The sequence below is a fragment of the Phyllostomus hastatus genome, unplaced genomic scaffold (assembly GCF_019186645.2).
Source record: "Phyllostomus hastatus isolate PE091 unplaced genomic scaffold, TTU_PhHast_1.1 phas_scaffold_55, whole genome shotgun sequence".
In the NCBI taxonomy this organism is placed as follows: Eukaryota; Metazoa; Chordata; class Mammalia; order Chiroptera; family Phyllostomidae; genus Phyllostomus; species Phyllostomus hastatus.
Window position 1 is genome coordinate 6,453,801 of NW_025334035.1, and position 23,087 is coordinate 6,476,887.

Consider the following 23,087-nt stretch of genomic DNA (forward strand, 5'->3'; position numbering starts at 1 on the left):
CCCCTCATACCATATTGAGATTACTCTTGACAAACTCCTCCTCCTCTCTTCTCCCTGCCAAAGCAGTGGTTATCCTAGGAGTATTTTTTCTTTCTGATCTCATCTCAAATTTAAATCAAGAGTGATCTCTCCCTATTCTCACATGCACACACCAGTTGAATTTATCAAGCCATCTGCTTACTGAAATTTCAACATTAGGCATTAAAATCTCCAAACAATGAACCATTTCCCCACAGGCAGGAGGAAACAATGAAACAGTCCCAAATTCAAAACAAAGTTTATTGCATGTGAAAAGCAGTTAGGTGGAAATTAAGTAAAATGGTCAGGAACCATGAAAATATACATTTTGCATATTTTCTGTCCTGTCCCAGAAGAGGACCGCTCACTCTTCACTCTCATGGACCACCATCTGCAAAGACAGTGGGCATTTTTAGTTAAGTCATATGACAGAGACACATTTCCTCCAGCTCCCTCTCCTGGAAAGCATCAGGGAGCTGCCTGCTTTTACGTTTCAGTAGGACATGGGATATTTTTTTGGATCTCAGGAGAATGTACAATTGCATACATGGAGAAATTCACCTATAGCATGAAAAACTGGCACCCAGAGAGAACTAGCCCCATACACTGGGGCTTCCTACCCGCAGGTACCTATTTATATGCAGAGTGACTGAAACAGTACCAGCAGAGGGTGCTTGACAGGTCTCAGTGGGAACTGTTCATTCCTTTACAGAACAGTGTTTGTCTTTTATTATGACTTAACAGGCCTGGGTTCTAGCAGGGCTGTTCTCAACTAAGTGACATTAAGCAAAATCCCTTCCCTTCCTGAGCCCAAGGATGGACCAGTTCTAAAGCTGACAGTTCTCTAAGGTTCCTTCCATTTCATAAACATCTACATCACACTGGGTTCTCCCCAGGTTGTCCAGGGAGCTGCAAGTCCAGCCCACATCTGCTGCTCTCCATCAAGTTCCAACAGGAAGCACCTACCCTGCTGGAGGTGAAGTCTCGGGTCTTAGCACGAAGCTTATTGACTTGAGATTCAGCAATGTCAGCACGTTCTTCAGCCTCCTCGAGCTCATGCTGAGCTTTTCGGAATTTGGTGAGATGAGCATTGGCTTGTTCATCCTAAAACCAAAGAGCCCAGGCAGGTGAGATCAGCATGCACCCCCCTTAGAGCTTACCGTGAGACAGACCAGGCTGCTGTTCTAATCACAAACATGTCTGACTCACAGCCTCCTCAGCCTGCCTCTTGTAGGACTTGACTTTCACTTGAAGTTTATCCACCAGGTCCTGTAATCTCAGCACATTCTTCCTGTCCTCTTCACTCTAAAAATGAGAACATGGGAATGTAGAGTTTCATGAGGTCTGGCCAATTTTCTGGTGCTAAAGTGTGTCATCCTGTTGTCTGAAGAGAGACCCCAAGGTGGTGTTCACACTTTAGAGAGAAAACACATCTCCAGTTTTCTTTCCACTTACCTGGTAAGTTAACTCCTTGACCCGCCTCTCATACTTCCTCAGGCCCTTGACAGACTCGGTGTTCTTCTTCTGCTCCCCTTCAAGTTCAAACTCCAGCTCTCGGATCTGGGGACATAGTTGGGAAGTTAGTCTGGGGCTGTAGCACCAACAGGAGAAGCTGAAGAGCTCCGTTTATGCTGGAGTCCTTCCTGCAAGTACCCGCGTCTCCAGTTTCTGGATCTGCTTCTTCCCGCCCTTCAGGGCCAGCTGCTCAGCCTCATCTAGACGGTGCTGCAGGTCCTTCACCGTCTGCTCCAGGTTCTTCTTCATCCGCTCCAGGTGGGCACTGGTGTCCTGCTCCTTCTTCAGCTCCTCAGCCATCATGGCTGCCTGAAAAGCAAATCATACCCACTAAGATGCAGGCAAGGATCAAGTGCCTTGGAGCTGTTGAAACCTGGGTAACAGGAGGACCAGAGCCCAGCTACAGAAAAAGGACAGTAGGTGAGATGAGTGAGTCCACCCTTCCACAGGGGAATGTGAAATGAGCTACACTGGGCACAGAAAAGAACCTAAAAAAGGAAACTTTCAAGGACTTGATGGGAAATGGTTTCTTCCTTTTAAACTGGACTCCTTGGAACTCAGTCCATTTAAGAAAATTGTTTCTTTTGTTATCACCACAATCACCAATATATTTCTTCAAAGGAATCTGAGACCTAGAGAAGACTGATTTGGTGCCTAGCGTCACAGGTTTGGAGATAGTGAGATTAAGGAAAGGCCTCTAGAAAGTGAGCATGAACCGGCAGGACAGCAAACTAGTTGCAAGGTAATGTTCTCTATCAGGCAGCTGATGGCGCTGTGGGCACCATAGCCGCTGGAGAAGACATCTGAGACCCAGAAAGGTTAGGTGCTCCTGGGAGCGAAGCTGGCTTCATGTGAGGTGAATTTTGGTGGGATACTGACATATGATGGTTTAGAATAAACCATATGTTGAAGGAAAGAAGAGCACAACTTCCCATGGGCATAAAACAGAATGTAAGCCATCCCGGTCTGTTTTTCCTATGCTACCTTATTTCTCATAGCCACCTTTTAAATGTGCACGAGGGGCCACACTGACTTCAAGGGGGGTGGGCAGCAGTGCACACCATGTGTGCCCTGCAGTAGGTCCCAACCTGGCCAGTGGGAACTGTGTCAGGGTTGGGAAAGGGCTGGGGGCTTTAATGATACACAGTCTAGGCAGCTGCACAGGAGCAGGAAGGAAATGCTATACATCAGTGATGGCCTTCTTCGCTTTCTCTTCAGCATTCCTGGCATCCCTGCTGGCATCTTCCACCTCGCTCTGCAGCTGCATGAGGTCTGTCTCCAGCTTCTTCTTGGTGTGGATGAGGCTAGTGTTCTAGGGGGAGAGGCACAGGTATTGTTGACAAGGCAGTCTGAGGCTGAAACCCTTCCTCCTGGCCTCCTGGTTCCCCACCTGGGTGTGCAGCAGCTGCACTCTCTCGTTGGAGTCCAGCAGCTCCTGTTCAGCCAGCTTCCGAGCCCTCTCCGTCTGCTCCAGAGATGCGCGCAGCTCCTCCACCTCAGCCTGCAGCAGGTTGGCTCTGCGCTCCACGATGGCCAGCTGCTCCTTCAGGTCCTCCTGGCCCCGGAGAGCGTCATCCAGGTGTAGCTGGGTATCCTGTCCAGAGGAAAAAGGAAGTCTAGTTGAAATTCAGGCTTTAGGACCATAAGCCTAATTGATGACTTTGAGTGCTTGAGGCCGGGAGAGGTTTCCCACCAGGGAGTTATCTCAAACCTTCAGCTGGCCCTGGACACTCCTAAGGTGCTTCAGGGTCTCTGCAGCCTGGCGGTTGGCGTGGCTCAGCTGGATCTCAATTTCGTTCAGATCCCCCTCCATCTTCTTCTTAATCCTGATGGCCTCGTTCCTGCTCCGCACCTCGGCGTCCAGGGCGCTCTGCATCGTCTCTACTGTTCTCTGGTAGTTTCTCTTCAGCTGCTCAGTCTCTTCATCTTTCTCAGCTATCTTTCTATCGATTTCTGATTTCATTTGTGTTAATTCCAGCTGGATTCGAAGGATCTTGGCTTCTTCATGTTCAAGTGCAGCCTTTAAAGAACAAAAAACAGAAATAGCATCAGTGATGGTAAAGAGCCTGCTACACTGCCCTACAGGGTAATAAAGCATCAAAGGAATATTCATAACTCTAATTCTGCAATTCAGAACCATCTTTAAAAAGCAAATCCCTAATTTATCTTCAGTGCAGAAAAAATGTTTCATTGCTATTTATTTAGATTATACTATCAAGAAATAATAACATTTAAATGATCACATTTCTTAGGAGTGTAAAACACCCTATGGATATTTTGAATTCATCTAAGATTTTATAAAATCTCAATTTTAGACCTATTGTAGTACATTGATTTTTTCCAATAAATTTAAGACAAATTACAGTATCATCTCATTCAACCTCACAGTTACACTGTTTGATAGGAAAGGAGCAGGCTTTGGGACTGTGCTTTTTAAAGAGGCAAAAATGAAGACGGAGTGGAGCCAGCTTGCCTCCTGGGGTGCAGCTGCAACAGGACCGCCTCTGTTCCTGCTGCCGCCGCCTCCCTAGCACCCTGCTCACCTCTGCTTCCTCGAGAGCCAGCTGGACATCAGCCTTTTCCAGCTCGATCTGCTTTCTTGATTTCTCCAGTTCGTGGATGGTTTTACCATTTTCAGCAATTTGTTCTGTGAGATCTGCTATCTCCTCTACAAAGAAGAAAGTTACAGCTGCATTTGAACACCTCTGCACAGGTTTCCAGGCATCATAGGCATCAGCTGAATCCTTTTTAACTAGTTTATTATCACTGTAAGGGTGCTGTTTCCTAGAGATAAGATACTGTATAGAGAAAGACTCAAAAAATATAGTAACCCTTCGGATGATGAACATTTCTGTGCATGTGTTAATGCACATGAATGGCAGGAATTTGAGCCTGAAGTCACACCCTCTCATACTGAGAAGGGGATTTCAGACGCTTTAAAACTGCTTACGTTCCAAGTTCTTATTTTCTCGTTTCACGGTTTCAAGTTGGTCTAAGGCTTCTTCATAGGCATTTTTCAGTTTGAAGAGTTCAGTGCTCAGGGAGCGGGACTCCTTCAGAGATGCTTCCAGCTCTGCCTGGCTCTCCTCACACTTGGTTTTCCATTCGGCTAGCACCTGGAACACCACAAGAGAAGTTACCACCACTTATTAGCACTATTTTTCCAAGCTTCTAACCAAATAGAAACATTAAAGGAAATCCTCAGAGTTTGTCTCTTGCCTAGCTCCTTGTTCTTGATTAATGGACTAACCAGAATTTTGGTCTGTAAATTTACTCAAAATCCATAATTGATCAGTAACAATTGTCTCCAAAAAGCAAATGGATCCTGTGAGAAGGAATTAGCTGGGGATAACTGTCTCTTTCCTAATATAAAAATGTCCCTATATTTTAAAATATTTCATTAAAACTTTGGTTCAAGTAAGCCTATCTGCCATACCAAAAGGGGGGCTCCCAGAAAGCTCTATGGGACCCAAGTTATATGCGTGCATGTCAGCCATCCAGATAGACCAGCAGCATGGGGGAGGAAAAATGTTGGGGGATGAATAACATTGTAGAAATGGGCTTGTCTCCACTGACAATGTTTGAAAGGAACTTTCACCCCCCATCCCATTCCCATTTCATTTCACAAATGAGACTACAGGTCAGTGAAGTCCAAGGACTTGCCCAAGCTCACAGTGCTGGTGTGCAGCAGGACGGGGACCGAGTATCCTCCTTCCATGACTACAAAGTACTTCCCACATCACAGCAGTCAGCCAGCATGAAGTCAACCCCACACCTTGTCAAAGTTCCTCTGCTTTTTGTCAAGAGCCGCGGCCATGGAGTTGGCTCTCTCCACATCAACCATCAGATCCTCGACCTCCCCTTGCAGCCTCTGCTTGGTCTTCTCCAAGGAAGCACATTTTGCATTCACTGCCTCCACCTGTTCCTCAGAATCCTGAAGGCGCTGAGCAAGTTTTTTCCTTGAAGAATATGAAGGAGAAGCAGATGCTATTTAAGTTTCAATCCTCTTGAACATCACTATTCATCATGTTGGAATCACTAACCTTATGATTCAAATGCCCATTTGTTTTCATAAGCCCAGGAGAATTTCCTGGCTGCTAAAAATCAGCAATCAACAACCTGCCTTGTCACTAACCAAGATCAAAGTTGTCTATCTTAAGGAAATGTGCTAAGGCCAGGTCCCTCCAATGGCACAGCACTGCATTAAAAGACACGGGGTGGGGAAACGTCTAGTCACAAAACAAGCTTATTCCCAAGTAGTTCTCAAGTCAATGCCCTTTACCATGTGATCATTTAAGGTAAATAGAGTTGCTCACTTGGCTTCCTCCAGCTCCTCTGTGCGCTGGATGGCATCTGTCTCATACTTGGTCCTCCACTGGGCAACCTCACTGTTGGCCTTGGACAGCACCCTCTGCAGCTCAGCCTTGGCTTCCTGCTCCTCCTCATACTGTTCCCTCAGCAGGTCACAGTCATGGCGGGAGGACTGCAGGGCATGTGCCAGGGCGTTCTTAGCCTGAAAACATCAAGAAAGGGGACAGTCCCCAGGGGATTACTATTTTAATGCCGCGTGCATGATGCAATCCAAGTACTCTCCTCTTATCATCACCTAATGAGTGAAGTTGCCCTGTCCTGCGGGTGGTACTTGAAAATCAGACCACAGAAGCACTCCCTCAGGGGACACACCTTGCTCTCTTCCTCCAACTGCCTCTTGAGCTCCTCTATTTGCTGGGTGAATGCTTGCTTGCTCCTGGAAAGTTGGGATACTATACTTTCCTTTTCCTCCAGTTGACGACTCAGTTCACCTGTGTTCAGAAAGAAACGTTTTATTAATTCATCCATGAATTCATTCGTTTACCAAACTCCTACTGTGTGTGAGGTTCTGTGCTAAGATGGGGGAGAGAGCAAATTATGAGGTATAGTCCTTTCTTAGGGGTAAAGGAATGAGTCCTCGAGAAAGAAAGTGTAAGCACAACCTCATAAATATTGTCGTAAATGACTAGAAATGTGGAATGGCTTTTGTCAATAAAACCCATGAGGATAATTATAAATATAAACATGACCAAGAACACCTAAAAACTCCCCCAGACCTTCCAGTGGTTGGTGTTTCCAGCTGTTTGTTGATTCATCATCAAGAGAAAACATGCTTTCCAAAGACTTGATATCTCTAATAATCAGAACATGAACCCTTGGGTGAATATGGTGAGTTCAGGTTTACATGCTTATGTGGAGGTAAGAGAAAAAAAGGTGGGTGTGAGAGGCTTTAGGACTCTTTCTAACACCAAGATTATTTTGGAATGGCAACTAAACTTCTTGTCTTCATTGTCTTGGTTGTGGCTGCTAGCAAAGGATGGATGCACCAGTGACGATGATGGGCTGTAGGACCAGCACTGGGTGAAACCACATTTCTAGGTGGAAGCCCCAAATAAAATAATGTTCCCCGATATTCTTATTACACACCAAGGGACTGTACAAATTGGCCATGTTCTTTTCTTTATTGTCTGGACTGCAGACAATCTGGAAACATGCACAGCAAGGAGAAGGGCCATTGGGGATTTGGTTTCAAGGATGAGTCCTGCCTTTCAGACTCTTCTGAGGCAAGGTCACATTAATTCGGAGAGTTAGAGCCAGATGACACTTTGAGGCTCTTCTCTTTCTAGTCTCCTTCTTTCTGTCTTGTTACTAAATTCTCAGTGTCCATCTCCTTCAGGATATTTTGAAAGGCTCTTTTTCTGGGATATTCTAATGGTTTCTCTCCTAAAAAGGTGCTTTAGTAGAAATTCTTCCCCAGACAAATAGTGCCCTTTAGTTTTGACCAATTGGTCCTCTTAGGGCTCAATGAGGTGTTGCCTCCTCCCATGTCCCATCACTTACCAGCCTCAGTCTGAAGACGAGACTTCTGTGTCGTCAGTTCACTCAGGGTCCTCTGAATCTCCTCATTCTTGCCCCTGGCCTCACTTAACTGATCCTCCAGAGTTCGACATATTTTTTCCAGATTTGCCTAAAGGATTGAGAAAGAGAAGAAAATTAAGTCAGCGCTGAGATTTGAATGACCCAAAAGGTCTATTGAATTTCAGGTCGTGAGCCCCATTCTGCCCAAATACCTTGGATTTTGACACACTCTCCACGTTGCTAGAGAGATCGTCAATCTCCAACTTGAACTCACTCTTCTCCTTCTCCAGCTTCTGCTTGACCCTCTGCAGGTTGTCTATCTGCTCTGCAAGCTCAGCCACACTATCCCCATGCTTCTTTCTCAGGGCAGCTACCGTGGCTTCGTGCTGCAGGGTGGCCTCCTCCAGGTCCCTGCGCAGTTTCAGGAACTCGGCCTCCCGCTTTTTGTTCAGCTCTATCTGGGTGGAGGTGACACCTCCCGCCTCCTCCAGCCGCTCGCTCAGCTCCTCCAGTTCTCGGGCGTAGTCACTGCGCTGTTTCTCTGTCTTTGCTCGAGTGGCCCTCTCAGCCTCAATCTCTTCCTCCAGCTCCTCAATTCGAGCCTGTAGAGCCAATCACCCCCAGAGTGACTTGCTCTGAATGTCAAAAACAAGCTAGTTTCCATTCATATTAAACAAGCCAATCCTGGGACTTCTCCCAGAGAAATATGAGTATTGCTATTCTCCTTCGCTATGACTTTTTCCTGCACCAACATGATCATTACCCTGCAGTGATCAACCCACGATGTTGTCCATTCAAAGAAAGGTCGACTCAAAATAATTCAATTATACATTTTATTTTAAATTATATTAAAAAATTATTCACACTACTCTGTCAGCCTAGCAGAAAGGAAGCCACTGAGGAGGCAGACCCATGGTGCTGGCCACTGGCTCACATTGGCTTATAGCACAGAGAACCCAGCCCATGGTGAGCGACCCACATGTAAAAGAAAAACCCAAAACACCTCTACCTGTAGCTCTTTGATTTTCTTCTGAAACTGAAGGCCCAGAGTCTGCTCATCTTCCACTTTGCTCTGCAGTTGACTATATTCAAAGTCCTTCCTGTGAAGGAAAATGTAGAATGTATGAAGAAAAAATACCCAGTAACTTGCAAAATTGAAATCAGTGGTCTTAGAGCATACTTCTTGAGCCTTTCATCCAGCTGTTGCTTATCGTTCTCCAGATCTACTATGGACTCATGGGCAAGCTTCAAGTCTCCCTCAAGCTTCCTTTTGTTCCTTTCCAGGTCTACACGGAGCTTCTTTTCTTGTTCTAGGGAGCTTTCCAGCTGCAAAAGACGTGGTTTCCTTTTGAGAACAAATGCTTTGCACTAGAGGATTTTGGGAGGCTCTTCCAACCCAGAAGTCCTAAGACTGTCAACTAACAGCATTTACTTACGTCATCGACTTGCTGTTCCAGTTTGCTCTTGATTTTACTCAAAGAATTGACTTTGTCTTCTTCAGCTTGGAGATCATCCAGGGCCTGCTGATGGGCCTCTTGGAGGGCCTTCTTCTCCCTGGTTAACTTTGCAATTGTTTCATCCAACCCGGCGAGCTCCTCAGTAAGGTTTTTAACCTAAGAAGAAGTCACAAGCAATTGTAAAGGCAATACAATTTGGTTTGCAATGACAACATCAAGCTGGAAAGGCCCACAAAGAGAGTACCTTGTTTTCTGTGGCATGCTTTTCCTTTTCAACCTTGGCCAGTGTCAGCTCAAGGTCATCAATGTCTTTCTTCAGTTCTGAACATTCGTCTTCCAGTTTCCGCTTCTTGGCCGTCAGCTCAGCATTGATCTCTTCCTCATCCTCAGCTCTCTCAGTCACCTCCTTAATTTTAGCCTCCAGCTGGAACTTGGCTTTGATCAGTTGATCACATCTTTCCTCAGCATCCAACAAGTTTTCACTCTCCTTTAAAAAAAAAAAAGAATCATGATTTCTTTTAATGAGATAAGTTTGTGACATTCCAGTATTTTCTTATATATGAAGTTCTTTATGAGGCATCTAAACTAAAAAGCAAAAGTCCCACCAAAATTCTAGTTTTCTTAAGTAACCACATCTAGAAGGAAAGTGAAAACAAAAAGGTTTCTAAACACATACAGCTTGCACTTGGAGCTGCAGGTCGTTCTTCTCTTGTACGAGAGTCACCAATTTTTCCTCCAATTCCTTCCTTTTTGCCTCTGACTTGGCCAGTTCATCTTTGGTTTTCTGAAACTCTTCCTTCATGGTGGCCATCTCCTTCTCAGTCTCCGCACTCTTGAGGAGGGGCTTGATCTTGAAGAACAGTTTCATCCACGGCCAGTGCTTGACGTTCATGAATGAGCGGATGTTGTATTGGATGCAGAAAATGGACTCCCTAAAAACAAAATATTGGTTATTTCTAAGAAAGATCCCCCACTTACTCAAAAAAGCACATGTTTAAATAAAGACCCTGTTCAACCTTCTCTGAACCATCTTCTGGAATTCCACACGCATGAGAAACCCTCTGCACACTGCTTGTGTCCGAGTGATCAGTTTGGCCAGGCGGTCATCACGCATTTCTTCCAGTGTTCCCAGCAAGCCAGCTTTGAAGAACACCTTGGGGGGGGGGGGGTGCAGACAGATGATGTGAGTCAGTGTTCCAGAGAAGTCTAAGAGGGACCAAAGGCCAGCATCTGTCAGAACTGATGCATTACCTTGGTGTGCCCAAACTTATACTGAGTGTGGTCGATATCGATGGATGCCAGCAGCTTTTCACAAGCTTTCTTACTATCGATGAACTGTCCCTCGGGGATTGCGCTGGCATTCAGCACTCGGTATCTGCCCATGTAGACAAAGAAACAGTCAGAGGACCTTGGAGACCATCTAGTTCAGGTCTCTCTTCCTACAGGCAAGAAAGCCAAGATCCAGAGAAGGAAAGGAACTTGCTCATAATCACACTGCTGGATAATAGCCTAGAATCAAGGCCTCTGGATTCTTAGTCCAGGTCTTCTCTGCCATGTGCAATATGTATACTGTGGCCAAGTGGTAGGTTATTTTACATCAAAGTCCATAACTATTCTGTTGAAATGAGTCTTTTCAATGGTATTTCTCACTTTTAAATTCCAGTACTTGCAGCTCTTATCAAGAATCATATAAACCAGAGACATGGAAATAAAGAAAAAACTGACAGTGACCAGGGAGGAGTCAGAGAACAGGGGAAAGAAGGGGAAAGGTCACCAAGGAACACACATAAAGGACCCACAGGCAAAGACAATGGTGAGGGGGAGGATTGAACTAGGGAGGTGGGGGTGGGTAGGGCAGGAGAGAGTAATAGGAGGAAAATGGGACAACTGTAATTGAACAAGAAAAATGAAAATTTAAAACAAAACAATGACTCATACAGAACTTTTCATGACGCACCTTTGTTTGAAATCCCCGTAGAGAATCCGATTGGGGAAGCCCTTGCGGCAGATGCGGATGCCCTCCAGGACGCCGTTGCAGCGCAGCTGGTGCAGCACGAGGCTGTGCTCCATGGCCCCTGGATGAAGCCAGAACCTCAGTTCCACACACAGTCCCCCACAAACGGACCACCACCCAGAGAACCAGTCAGTGTCCTACCTGGGGTTTTGGTTTCGTTGGGAATTATACAGCGCACGAAGTGAGGGTGAGTAGTCCGTAAATTTGACATTAGCTTGTTCAGGTTTTCCTAAAAGAAAAAGATTAAATTTGATAGCCTACTGTTGACTTTTATAAACATAGAGATATACTGTAATGAAAACTAAGATATAGTGTATTTTAAACTTATCATGAATTCTAAGGAATAATGAAATTATTTAACTCATTCTTTTAATAATCATATGGCTAGAGTCGTGGGCAAATAAATAAATAAATAAACCTGTATAATAGTTCTTTGTGTCACAGTGAGCCAGAGACAAAGTAGAAAAGGCCCTCTGATCTGAAATTAACTCAAGAGATGTATCCAGCCCCACTGGATGAATGAGGTGCCTCTGCCTGAGTCCTTCAGACAGGTCAGAAAGTTCGTGCAGGGGTCTCACCTCCCAGGCCAGCTGACGCAGCTAGTTACAGTACAAAGTGATGCCTGAGTCCTGCTCCTCCGTTTGGTGGACCTCACTTAAGTATCACCAAACCAGTACTCAGCTTCACCAAGTGACAGAATCTGGTTAAGACCACATTACTGTTCTTGCATAAACAAGTTTAGAATCTCTACACTGCTCATTGTGCAATGACTTAAACCAGCTACAGGCAAATAAATTTGTATGTTTCTTACCCTGAAAAGAGCAGAGACAGTTTGGAAGGAAGAGCCCTTCTTCTTGGCAACTTTCTTCTTTCCGCTGTCAGCTGAAAGAAACAACATTGTCCCATGATTGTTAGCAGATCAGTGGAGGTTTTTCAGTCCTATGGACTAAACTGGTAGGAGGAAGCACAACTATAGGGCACTCTGGGGAGTTGGTTACCATCCGTGGTGGCAAAGGTGGCATAGAGGTGTGCCAGGAGCCTGTTGGAGGACTTCTGGTACAGCCCGACAACCGTCTCATTGAGGGGGTCCTTGTTCTTCTCCAGCCAGCCGGAGACGCTGTAGTCCACAGTGCCCGCATAGTGGATCAGTGAGAAGTGGGCCTCAGCCCTGCCTTTGACAACCTTGGGCTTCTGGAAGTTGCTGGACTTGCCCAGGTGCTGGTCATACAGCTTGTTCTTGAAGGAGGTGTCTGTGGCCTTGGGGAACATACACTCCTCTTCCAGGATGGAGAAGATGCCCATGGGCTAGATTTAGGTAAAGCACACTTGAGGTAAATAAGAGCTGCAGGGTGAACAGCAGAATACATGAGGAGAGGTCACCCAGTCGATAGGATAGTATACCTTCTCAATGAGCTCAATGCAGGCAGCCAGGTCCATCCCGAAGTCAATGAAGGTCCACTCGATGCCTTCCTTCTTGTACTCCTCCTGCTCCAGCACGAACATGTGGTGGTTGAAAAACTGTTGCAGTTTCTCGTTGGTGAAGTTGATGCACAGCTGCTCCAGGCTGTTATACTAACAACAAAATATAATGTTCTTGTGAAAATTTGGGCTTCTTTCAAAATCAAAGATTCATCCACTTTCATCCTCATTGCTTAGGCTCTAGCCAGCTCATTTATGCTTTCAAATATGGTCACGTTCTCCAGCACCTGGCTTAGAGTGCATCTCCTCTTTGCAGTCTTCTCCACACGTCCAGTTGGAAGGAAGGGGCTTTTCCTGCTCCCGAGGTCCCCTGGTCTGGGTCTATCCTGTGCACTGAGCACAGGCTGCATTATTTTGTAGTTACTTTTCAATTTGCCTTACAAACTTCTCATCTTCCTCTATAGACTACAAGCTAATTTTTTATTTACCTGCATGTCTTCTATCTGGTAGACACCAAATATGTACTTTGATGAATAGCTATATGCTTCTAACCCAGAACCAATAGGACATTTATGTAAAATATTGCATAATTGGCTTATTATCAAATTCTCCATATGCCTGTTCTCTAAATCAGTAATTACATTTGAGATTATTTTTGTTCATTGAACTATATCCTTTAAAATGGTACTTGGCTGAAGTATTCCCCCTCTTAAAATAATATAAATCCCTGGCTGGCGTAGCTCAGTGGATTGAGCGCAGGCTGCTAACCAAAGTGTCGCAGGTTCGATTCCCAGCCAGGGTACATGCCTGGGTTGCAGGCCATGACCCCCAGCAACCGCATATTGATGTTTTTCTCTCTCTATCTCCCTCCCTTCCCTCTCTAAATAAATAAATAAAAAATAATAATAATATAAATCTTCCCCACATTCTCTTCCATCTGATCCACCCTCCATCTAAATTTCCTACAAAATAATGACATTATGACATGCTGGCCACCTTGACATCTTCTACAGAATTGTGAAAGCCAGTCCCCATGTGCAATGCCACATGAGAACATGAGCATAAACACACGAACCTCAAAGATCTCGAAGCCCGCAATGTCCAAAACCCCAATGAAGTGTTGTCTTGGTAGCTTCGTGTCCAGTTGCTGGTTGATGCGAGTGACCATCCACAAGAACAACTTTTCATAAACAGATTTGGAAAGGGCATTCACGGCATGGTGGACCTGTTGGGAAAGATCAGCAGATGAGTCTGAAGACAGTGGCCATCGTGTACCTGTGTCCCTTCCAGGCCTGGAAGTAGTCGCTTACCTGATCCACAGTTTGACCTTTGGTAACGTACTCATTCCCAACTTTCACCCTGGGGAAGCACAGAGCTTTCAGGAGGTCTGAAGAGTTCAGGCCCATCAGATAAGCTGTCTTGTCAGCCACTAGCAAGAAAAAAAAAGATGATTACAAAGGGAAACCACTGATGCTTGGCAAAGTACAAGAACCACTTTGAAAGTCATCCAGGTGTTACAAAGCTGGGTGAAGTCTGTCTCATATCTATAAACTGTTTATATGTGGTCAATGGAAGCTAAGTCACTCAGAGAATAGGACAGATTTTATGAAAAGGCAAGACTGGGTTCCAGAAAGCCCTGATCATTTCTCATTGTATCTGAAATAGGGCCACTCTAGTGATTCAGCAAACTCAAGTGCGACAGTGCCTATAGGTGTCTGAGCCCTGGAGGGTTCACTTCCCTAGGTAGAAGGAAGATTAATTACTCTCAAAAGAGGCACCAAACAACCTCAGTGGAACACACCCACCCAACCTTGTCTTATACCCTGTTGTGGTGATTTTGTACCTTCAGTGCCATCTGGCTCTGCCTGCTCCTCTCGCTGCTTTTGCTTGAACTTCATGTTCCCGTAGTGCATCACAGCTCCCGTCAACTTGTAGAGTCCAGATTTCTCTTCTGGAGTGAAGCCCAGAATGTCAATGGCACTCTGGCATTGAAAGAACAACATGTCAGTGGGCTGACCCCAGTGACCAAGGACGGGCACCCCCCTTTCTCTCTGTCCTACTGACATCCGTAGCCAGCAGCTCCTCAGCGTCATCAATGCTGGCAACCAGGATTTCACCCTGGCTGATGAAGGGGTAGTCGTAAGGGTTGGTTGTAATAAGCAGCAGCTCTGAAAGTAAGTAGTGAGAGGAGGTCACATAGATGCAAAGAAAACACCCACCCTATAGATTTGAGCTCCCGTATTCTGGTTTGAAACGTTTGCTGCTGGAGCCCAGATTGAATTGAGAGTTAGAAATCTCTTTTAAACAGCGTCATGATACTCAAGCTATGACTGAATATAAAATGTCCAGAAAAGACTGTGCCCATGCATTGTAGACTAAGAACCCCTGAGAGAATGCAGTATTTAAATTCTCTTGCTTTGCATGCAAATGGTGCTTATTGGTGTAGGTTCAGAAAAGTTAAAAGGGAAACTGGCTTAGTGTGGGTCAGGTAGGAGCCCCTGTTCCCACTGAGGGAAGCACGGTTTAAAAAGCTGCAGCCTATTTACAGGCTTGGGACCAGAAGGCTAAGCAAACAGTCAAAGGGCAGGGAAGACGGTATTTATAAGGCTCCTCTTAGGTGCAGAACAAAGTTCAGGGTGACTATCCACGGTCTGGAGTATTCTGATTTTGCACTGGTCTCAGCTTTGGTGAAAGGTTGGTTTCTGTGTCAGACACAAGGGGGCGCTAAAGGACAATGAAATGCTTAGTCTTTCGGAAGGTTTTCATAAACCAATGATAATTCAGTAATGGTTTAATCTCGTCAACTGGGTTCGTTTTGGTCCGTACCCCCCCCCCCCCCCGCCAAATTGGCACGTCACTGTCAATAGGGCTACATCTCATTTCGAAAACAAACTTTGTTGCCTGTGGAATCCCCTATGCCCTACTTGGTCCATCGATGTCAGAGCAGAAATGCGGAAATGACCAACCCCGCTGGGGTCTTGCTCACCTATGAGCTCAGGCTTCTTGTTTGAAAGAATCTGGTAGAAGATGTGGTAACTTCTCTCAGCCTTCAGTTGGAAGGTGACTCTAGATTTTTCCAGCAGATCTGTGAACACAAACACAGGGCTGTCTTCCAAATTGCTCCCACCACCCTGAGGCATCATCTGATCTCAATTATCTACTTACAAGTTTCAATATCTGCAGAGGCCAGCTTCCCAGTGGTACCGAAATGGATTCGGATGAACTTGCCCTTGGAGGGAAAGTGAGACCAGCATTTACTATGGCTCCAACTATTCTGCTAGACTCCTGGGTCATGTGAACAGAAGATTTATTTCCCTATAATTTGAAATTAAATAGCCCCTCCCCTTTTCTCCCTTCTTCTCTTACCAGTTTGATATGCCTTCCTTTTCCCCATCCCCTTTATTCCACTCTGCCTCCAAACCACCCTACCCCAAGCAGTCAACAGAGTCAGAGACTGACTTTTTTCAAGTCACAAATCAAACCATATCACTTCCCTGCCAAAAGAATCCTTCAGTGGCTCCCTGAGTGAAATCCAAACTCCTTCTCATGATCTGCAGATGCCTGCATGACAGGTCTCTTTCTGCCTCTTCCTTCACCTCATGGTGCACCCCCACCCACCTCTCCGCACCCACTCAGATCCTCTTTAGGTCCCTTGACTAGACCAGGCCTTCCCCTGCTTCAGAGACTGTGTGCTTGCTTTGCCCTTTGTCCCTCCCCATCCTGCAGAGCTCCGGTTCACAGACCCTGCCCCTACCTAGAGGCCTTCCCTGCCCACACTGTCTAAAGGAGACCCTGGCCTCCATTGCTCTATCACTGGCCCTGTTTATTGAACTTCATGTGAATGTTTCGTTACCCGAAACTGTCTTGTTGTTTTGTTTCATGCTTTCACTGTCTATGCCCTCTGGACTGTAACCTCTCTAAGGACAGAGACCTTGCCTGTATCATAGGCCACAGATAAAATCCCTGCATAATTGAACTCAGACTCACAAAGCGAGAGGAGTTGTCGTTCCTCACGGTCTTGGCGTTCCCGAAAGCCTCCAGCAATGGATTGGCACTGATGATTTGGTCTTCGAGAGTCCCCTAGTACATGAGATCAAGGGAGGAAGAAGCCACAGGATGACAGTAAGCAATGCTTCCCAGCTCTGCCACGCTTGCCTGTTGGTCACGGCAAGGCCAGTCCCCCGCTCCCTGACCCTGCAGCCTGAGGATGAACCAAACCAACAGCAAGTCTTATTCAAACACACCTTTGCCTTTTTGTTTTATTTGGCTATAGTTGAGTGTCTTAACTTAACATTCCTTTAAAACTTCCATTCCTTGATTGTCCAGTCAGTTAGGTTGTCTGGTTCACTTCTAACTATTGCAATGTTTTTGTTTAGAAAGGTAACTACAGGCTACGGTTCTCTCAAGTGGGTGGATGTGACTCTGCCATAAAAGAAGCAGCTCTCTGATTCTCCCGAACTGACCTTTCTTAGAGCCTTATTTCCACCCCCTCCCCACCTTCCACCTCCCCGCCCTGCAAAAAAAGGTAGGATCTTGTCTTCTATATGGGGTCATCTAAGATCACTAGTTGTCCTTGTGGATTTTCAATTCTGGACTGCTGTCCTTTCCTTGAAGAAGGGGAGTGTTTACGGCCTCCCTCTGCTCCCTCATCCAGAGTTAAAGGATAGACATGAGAGCATGGTGAGCCTTGCTCGGCTCCATACCTTCATTTTGGAGTCCTTCTTCTTGGCAAGATCTCCAGTAGCCGCAATTGTTGCAAAGTACTGGATGACCCTCTTGGTGTTCACCGTCTTTCCTGCCCCGGATTCTCCGCTATTTGGAGGGATGAAAAGAGAGAGAAGGAAAGAAACAACTTCTGTTAGTGTAACTGGTGGCTGTAAGATGTCACACAGAGACCTGGACATACTCTAAGCCACGTCAGACACACATCTACCAAATGAGGGTGAGAGACCACACAGAGAAGCAGGGCCCAAGAGGGGCTCCACAGCTGAGCTGACCAAGGATGGGCACTTCCGGTTTTCTGGGGCCTTCCACGTATCTTCTTGCCCATGCTCCAGTCTACCTTTTCTTTCTAGACTTTGTTCTAAATACTACCTAATGCACAGAACAGAGCTTGTGGTGCCGTTGCCTTCTGCATTGGGGACAAGGAGCCACAGCTATGAAACTGCTTTATGCCTTGGAAACTTACGTGATCAGAATGGACTGGTTTTCACGATCTGCCAAAGGCAAAAATAAAATAGAGTTGATGGCAATATAAAAAGAGCTTCCCAGTTTTACCCCATTTCTCAAGCAGTCACAGTTCAATGCACAATCCCTCTCCCCCCAATAGTTTGTTTAGTCCTAGATGGGAGCTTGAGAATGAGACCCAGAGAGGCTGAGCCCCTGCTTAAACCTAGCCACTGGCTTCTGACTATATTAGGTTGAACCACGTGAAATTGTCAGCACTATTTTTGGCCCATAGAAATGTTACTCTCATAGGGTTTAACCAATATTTGCATTAAATGCAAACTCCTCAAGAGGGCTTGCAAGGGGCTTGGGGATCTGGCCTCTTTTCTGCCTCCTGAGCAGCTTTGCCCCCTCTCCTTTGCATGGAGGTCACGGGCAGGACAGGCAGGCCCAGGACCACGGGCCGCTTCTCCGAGCCCTGTGCAGCACCTGCTCCACCACGCCAGGCCTCCTCCTCGGAAACCTACCAGTCAGCATGAACTGATAGGCATTGTCAGAGATGGAGAAGATGTGTGGTGGAGCTTCCTGGCGCTTTTTGCCTCGGTAGCCATCCACCACCTCGGGGTTGTACACTGGCAGCCACTTGTAGGGATTGACGGTGACACAGAAGAGGCCCGAGTAAGTCTGTGGGAGAGTAAAAAAATATATATGTGTGTGTATGTATGAGCCCATAAAACCTTATGCCCTTTGTATTTACTATTTTTCTTTACAGTATACTACTAAAAGAGGGGAGATATAATTTTCATTTATAGGTGAGGCATGTGAGGCTGGGGGCAGGAGGGCATATACAGCTGGTGAGTGACAATGCTGAGACCCAAGGCTTATCTTTCCTGAAAGGTTCCCTCTTCCTGCTCGCTCTTCCTGCTCCCAGCCCTCCTCCTTCCAGCCTATCTTCTTCCTATCCCATTCATCTCTCGCATTCTGTCTTTCCCTTCCCCCTTTTTTCCATTTCCCTTCTTTTGGTCAACAGCTTAGTCAAACACTAATCTTTCATCCACACAAGCATCTGCACCCCCAGCCCAGCCAACACGCCAGGAAAGCACCGCCAGTGTGGGCACGGACATAGATCATCCAGGAGGTGTAGCGGTCCTTGAGGTTGTACAGCACGGCCGGCTCGTTCAGGTGCGTCAGCATGGCCATGTCCTCGATCCGGTCGAACTTGGGTGGGTTCATCGCATACACATCCTCTGGTTTGACCATCAGGGTCTGAAAGGGAAGCAGTGCAGTGCTTACCAAAAGTTCTCTGTGAGGTTTGCCCCCTGCAGACACCTGCCACCCAGGAAGAGGCCTGTGAGCTGAGATCAGCAGGAGCGAACAGAGAGAAAACGTGAGGGACACAAGGTTGAGGGCAGCTGGCAGTGGCGGTGACAATGTGATTTGTTTCTGTCGTGCGAGGCTTTAGTTTTTTCCTCTGTGATGGGTCTCAGGGGAGGGAAGGATGACAGAAATGAGGACCCAGCACCTCTGCGGGTGGATGCAGGGGATGGTGCTGGACAGGTGTAGGAGGGACATTTCCACTTTGGAACACTAGGTGGCCCCAAACCCTGCTCAACAGGGGATGGGCTTGTTCCTATCTACTCAGAGAACTACAGGTGCATGGGGGTTCCTGAGGCAGGGATGGAAGAGAAAGAGGTGGCACTGGAGCAGCAGATTGGCACCCACAGTTACCTGTATTCAGAGCTGTCTGAAAGCAGCTGTCCAGCCCCCCCACCCTGAATCTTGCCCCTTCACCACCCTCCTGCCTACACTTGTGAAAGAGAACCTAGCCCCACCTCAACCCCTCCCCACTTCTCTGGGGTCAGAGTGTTACACGCAGGTAAGGGCCCCATGAGGCAGAGCAGTGGTTCCAAGCACAGACAGTGTGTTTGTCCTTCCCTGGGGAGGAAAAATCCCTCGCCCTGTGCCCTGAGGCTCCCTCAGTCAGGCACACGGGGTGTGAGCCGCCCTCCTCACCCTGGCCCTGCCCTCACTTCCTTTCTTGCTGAGACTTCCCTTGAAGATGAAGCATAGCCCTGTCCCATCTCTGGACAAGGCAGTGGGAAACCTCCCTTTTCCTGCCTTCAAGCAGAGATTCACTTAAAACACCATGTAACCAGCCCTCCTTGGGAATGGAGGAGACTGTCTCAGATTGTCATTCTTTACGTGTAGCTTCCATTTTCCCTACTGCTTTGTAAGCCCGATCTTAGCTCCGTTACTTAAATATATAGAGAGCCCCACTCTGCGTGGGCCAGTGCTCGCTCACCCTGGGGGCAGTGAGTGTTCAAGGCCTTTTCACATCATGCCCAGCTTGGGCACGGCCACCGAGGAAAGCTGGGTGTCATTTCTTTTACTTTTCTCTCTCACATCTTCTTTTCCCTGCCTTTATTTTTAACTTTTCTTGGAACTTTCCAGATTCTTCTGGTCTGGATTCCAGAAATTAGTGAAGTCCAGAATTGCTCCTAGCACTCCCACAGTGACCCCGGCCATGGTGGGCACATTGCCCATGGCCTTCAGGACATGGGGAAGCTGCTGTTTCACATAGAGCTTGTGGTCACCTATGGTCCCTCACCGCTCTCCTTACTTCCACAGTTAGACAGCCACTGCTAGAAGGATCAGGGGGAAACCTAAGCTACCAAGGGAGAGCATTGTAAACGAAGTCTTCCTCTGTTGGACCCCCAGCTGCACTGCCTCGGGACGCACCAGCCAGCCACCTCCTACTCAGAGCCGCGTGAGCAGAGACAAAGCACCTGAACAGGAACTGCCTCGATCAGCCACAACCAGGCCTTCTCCCATCCAGCAGCTTGAGGCCAATATTTGCTCTGCTTTCTCCAAGGAAGCTAAACAGTGACACTGGGAGAGGCCTTCCAGCGCCAGAGCCACATGGGGCTGGGACCAGGTCCAGGGCCGGGGTGGGGGGGACACAGGGACTAGGCCACTGTGGGAGCAGACACAGAGACAGAGGACCTACAGAGACTGGGGGCACGGACAAGGCTTACGCGGTTGTCTTCGGTTTCCACCATGACCTTCCCGTCCTGGGTACTCTTAATTTTCCCCTTGGCATATTCTTCCTTTGAGTCGACCACAAAACAGTAGGTTTTGGCATCAAAGGGCTGGTTCTGAGCCTCGATCCTCTCCTTTTCTGACTTCCGGAGGAAAGGAGCGGCTATGCCGAACACTTCCATTTCAGTGTCGCTACTCATGGTGCAGCTAGAAGGTAAACCCACCAGGTGAGTCCAGCCCTCCCCCAGTCCCTCCCCCGGCCCTCATCCTAACAGCTCCACCTATAAGCCTTAAGTGCTGGGAAACTCAAAAAAGTCCATGTTTATGGGGTGGTTGTTATGTGCAAAGGTTGTAGCCCCTGGCCTCCATCATCTAAGGCTCAGATTGGTGAAGGGCCTAGAGGTGAGTGCAGCTCTCTCAGACCCTCACTTTCTTTAAAATCCAGGCATTGCTGAGGAAAGCATTAAAATACCATAAAAAATAAAGGCCATTCACCCTGGCTGGGTAGCTCAGTTGGTTAGAGCATTGTCTCAATACACAAAGGTTGCAGGTTCAATCCCAGGTATAGCACATATGAGAATTAACAAATAAGTGCATAATAAGTGGAATGACAAATCATTATTTCCCTCTCTCTCCCTTTCTCTCCCTCTCTCTCCACCCTTGCTCTCTCTCTAAAACCAATAAATAAAAATTCAAGAATAAAGGTCATTCTTCAAAGAGATTCTGCTCAATGGCAAGTAGCTAAGGAATTTTTCAATCATTTTGAATCAAGGTGGCTACCTCCTCATACAAGGAAATCAGCTGCACTTCCTTCAGTGGCTGAAACTAGAAGCCGCACTTGACCCCAGAATCCTATTGGAAAGTCTCCTGAGGTGCTGCCTCCTCTGCTCCTCTCCAGCCTCCCTGGCCCTTGTCTGAGCTCTCTTAGACTCTGTGCCCTGCAGGGCCTGGGGAGGTGAGAGGAACTGGTAACCCGGGACCACCTAGAGATTCCCACCAACCATGGGACATGGCCAGAATTCTCACCTGAGAGACACACCCACAGGAGGAGAGCAGAAGATCGCAGCAGCCGTGGAAAATCAGACCTACAATAACTACACAAAAAGAAAACTTGGGTCCTGGCAGGTCTGGTTCAGCTTTGAATCAGCTCTTGATAAATTAACTAAATAAGGAGAAAGGACTAATAACTTAAAAAGAGCCTTACCCCAGAGACAGACTGGAGGAGCAAGTGGGACATGACCCACAGGGAAGACATTAATGTAGTAAAAGGCCACAAACCTGGCTCCTACCAGCTCGCCATATAACGTCCTTCAGTCTGCAATGCCTCTCATTCAGAATTGGGCAATAAAAACAGTTTCTGTTTTAAAAGCTTGTGGTTCCAAGCCTGGGTCAGGGAGAAATCTCTAAGATCGGCTAACTGACATCCAGACGGTATGATGATCTTGAAAGGGCGGGACCCGTGACAGGCATACAGCCCAGGTGGGAAAGGTGAGGACAGAGAAAGGCACAGAATCCCAGGGTGTCCTGGGATTCTCAGCTCAGAGAGCTGGGACTCTCTGCTCAGAGAGGCAAAGGGAGAACGGGATCATGGGGGACAGGCCGAGGTCCACGGAGTGTCCAGGGGGACCCTGCCCATGGGGGACCCTGCCCATGAGGAGGTGGGGAGGAGAAAAGGGCCTGAAAGATCCCTGCTTCGGTGGGTGCTGGAGGCAAAGCGTGGGTGGGCATTTGGGTCTGGGGAGATGTAGCTCCACCTCTACCTATTCTTAGTGGAGCCAGGAAGGGCCCTGGCGCACAGCACTTGGCCCCATGGAGGTAAAGCACCAGCTGTGCGGGAGGGGCTGTGACTTACCTCCACCCACAAGAGCAGCTACAAAGGGGCTGCAGTTGGCCTGGGCTTTTATAGGCCCCGCTAACCCCATGGCTCATTCCTTTTCTATATTTGGAAAGAGAATGACCAACACCACAGACTGAGAAGCAGCTCCTTCCTCACGTTTTTTTTTTGGTGGTTGTTGCCAGGGGAAAGGTATATATATAGAAATGAGCAGGATCATAACCACTTTTCCAACAACTCTAGAGCGTTAGGAGTTTGGGATGCCTTTTTCTGAACGTGGGGCTGGTGCTCCTTCCCTCTCTGTGAGGGCCCGGCCTGCTGCGGAGGCCCTGCCTGGCTGCCCTGGCAGCCGCTGCCAGGCCTGGACATCAGAGTGAGCCTCAGCCCGGGGTCTCAGCACAGGCAGCGATTGCCTTAGAAATCTCCTCATGTAGGAAAATGAATGAAACGGAAAAAGTTCAAATCCTCCGGAGTTTTGAGTAAGACTTTTGTCACAACACAGGGTTGTGACAGAGCTGTATGATTATAAGACAAGCCAAGAACAACAGGAACAATAATAATTTTTCGGCCCTGCCTCCTCGCCTCTGCCCTGCTCTTCTTTGCCTTCCTTTTACTGTATAACTTTCTGTTTCATTAGTATCATTATTAAGTTAATTCTTTCTCAAGCACCAGTAAGACCAATAAGTAAATTAATGATGGGGAGCCATTCCACCAGCCAGTATGCACAGCAACAGCT

The 23,087-nt window shown here is 47.2% G+C and overlaps 1 protein-coding gene across 1 annotated transcript; it reads right to left on the minus strand.

Annotated features, from left to right (window-relative positions):
* Positions 1 to 287: 287 nt before the first annotated feature.
* LOC123809217 (myosin-3) lies at positions 288 to 20,731 on the minus strand. Its single transcript, XM_045824170.1, has 39 exons — positions 20,514 to 20,731; positions 18,601 to 18,744; positions 18,006 to 18,162; positions 17,501 to 17,528; positions 17,016 to 17,124; positions 16,300 to 16,392; positions 15,478 to 15,541; positions 15,299 to 15,397; positions 14,377 to 14,480; positions 14,156 to 14,294; positions 13,623 to 13,741; positions 13,388 to 13,537; positions 12,295 to 12,465; positions 11,892 to 12,198; positions 11,705 to 11,775; positions 11,035 to 11,122; positions 10,837 to 10,954; positions 10,131 to 10,254; positions 9,896 to 10,032; positions 9,556 to 9,811; positions 9,124 to 9,366; positions 8,859 to 9,035; positions 8,603 to 8,748; positions 8,432 to 8,522; positions 7,635 to 8,024; positions 7,405 to 7,531; positions 6,217 to 6,335; positions 5,850 to 6,046; positions 5,309 to 5,492; positions 4,484 to 4,649; positions 4,077 to 4,201; positions 3,245 to 3,553; positions 2,924 to 3,127; positions 2,720 to 2,845; positions 1,672 to 1,842; positions 1,474 to 1,578; positions 1,228 to 1,323; positions 985 to 1,122; positions 288 to 409 (listed from the first exon to the last, which is right to left on the minus strand). The coding sequence occupies exons 1-39, from the start codon at positions 20,715 to 20,717 to the stop codon at positions 383 to 385; spliced, it is 5,823 nt and encodes a 1,940-aa protein (XP_045680126.1). The 5' UTR covers positions 20,718 to 20,731; the 3' UTR covers positions 288 to 382.
* Between the last annotated feature and the right edge of the window lie 2,356 nt (positions 20,732 to 23,087).

Bases quoted from the DNA above. Each gene is read 5' to 3' on its own strand.
- LOC123809217 (XM_045824170.1), bottom strand. From the start codon at position 20,717: ATGAGTAGCGACACTGAAATGGAAGTGTTCGGCATAGCCGCTCCTTTC. The intron at 13,538-13,622 runs GTAAGCGACTAC...CTTTCCCAACAG, and splicing joins AAGGTCAAACTGTGGATCAG to GTCCACCATGCCGTGAATGC. The intron at 2,846-2,923 runs GTGGGGAACCAG...CTCTCCCCCTAG, and splicing joins TGCAGCTGCTGCACACCCAG to AACACTAGCCTCATCCACAC.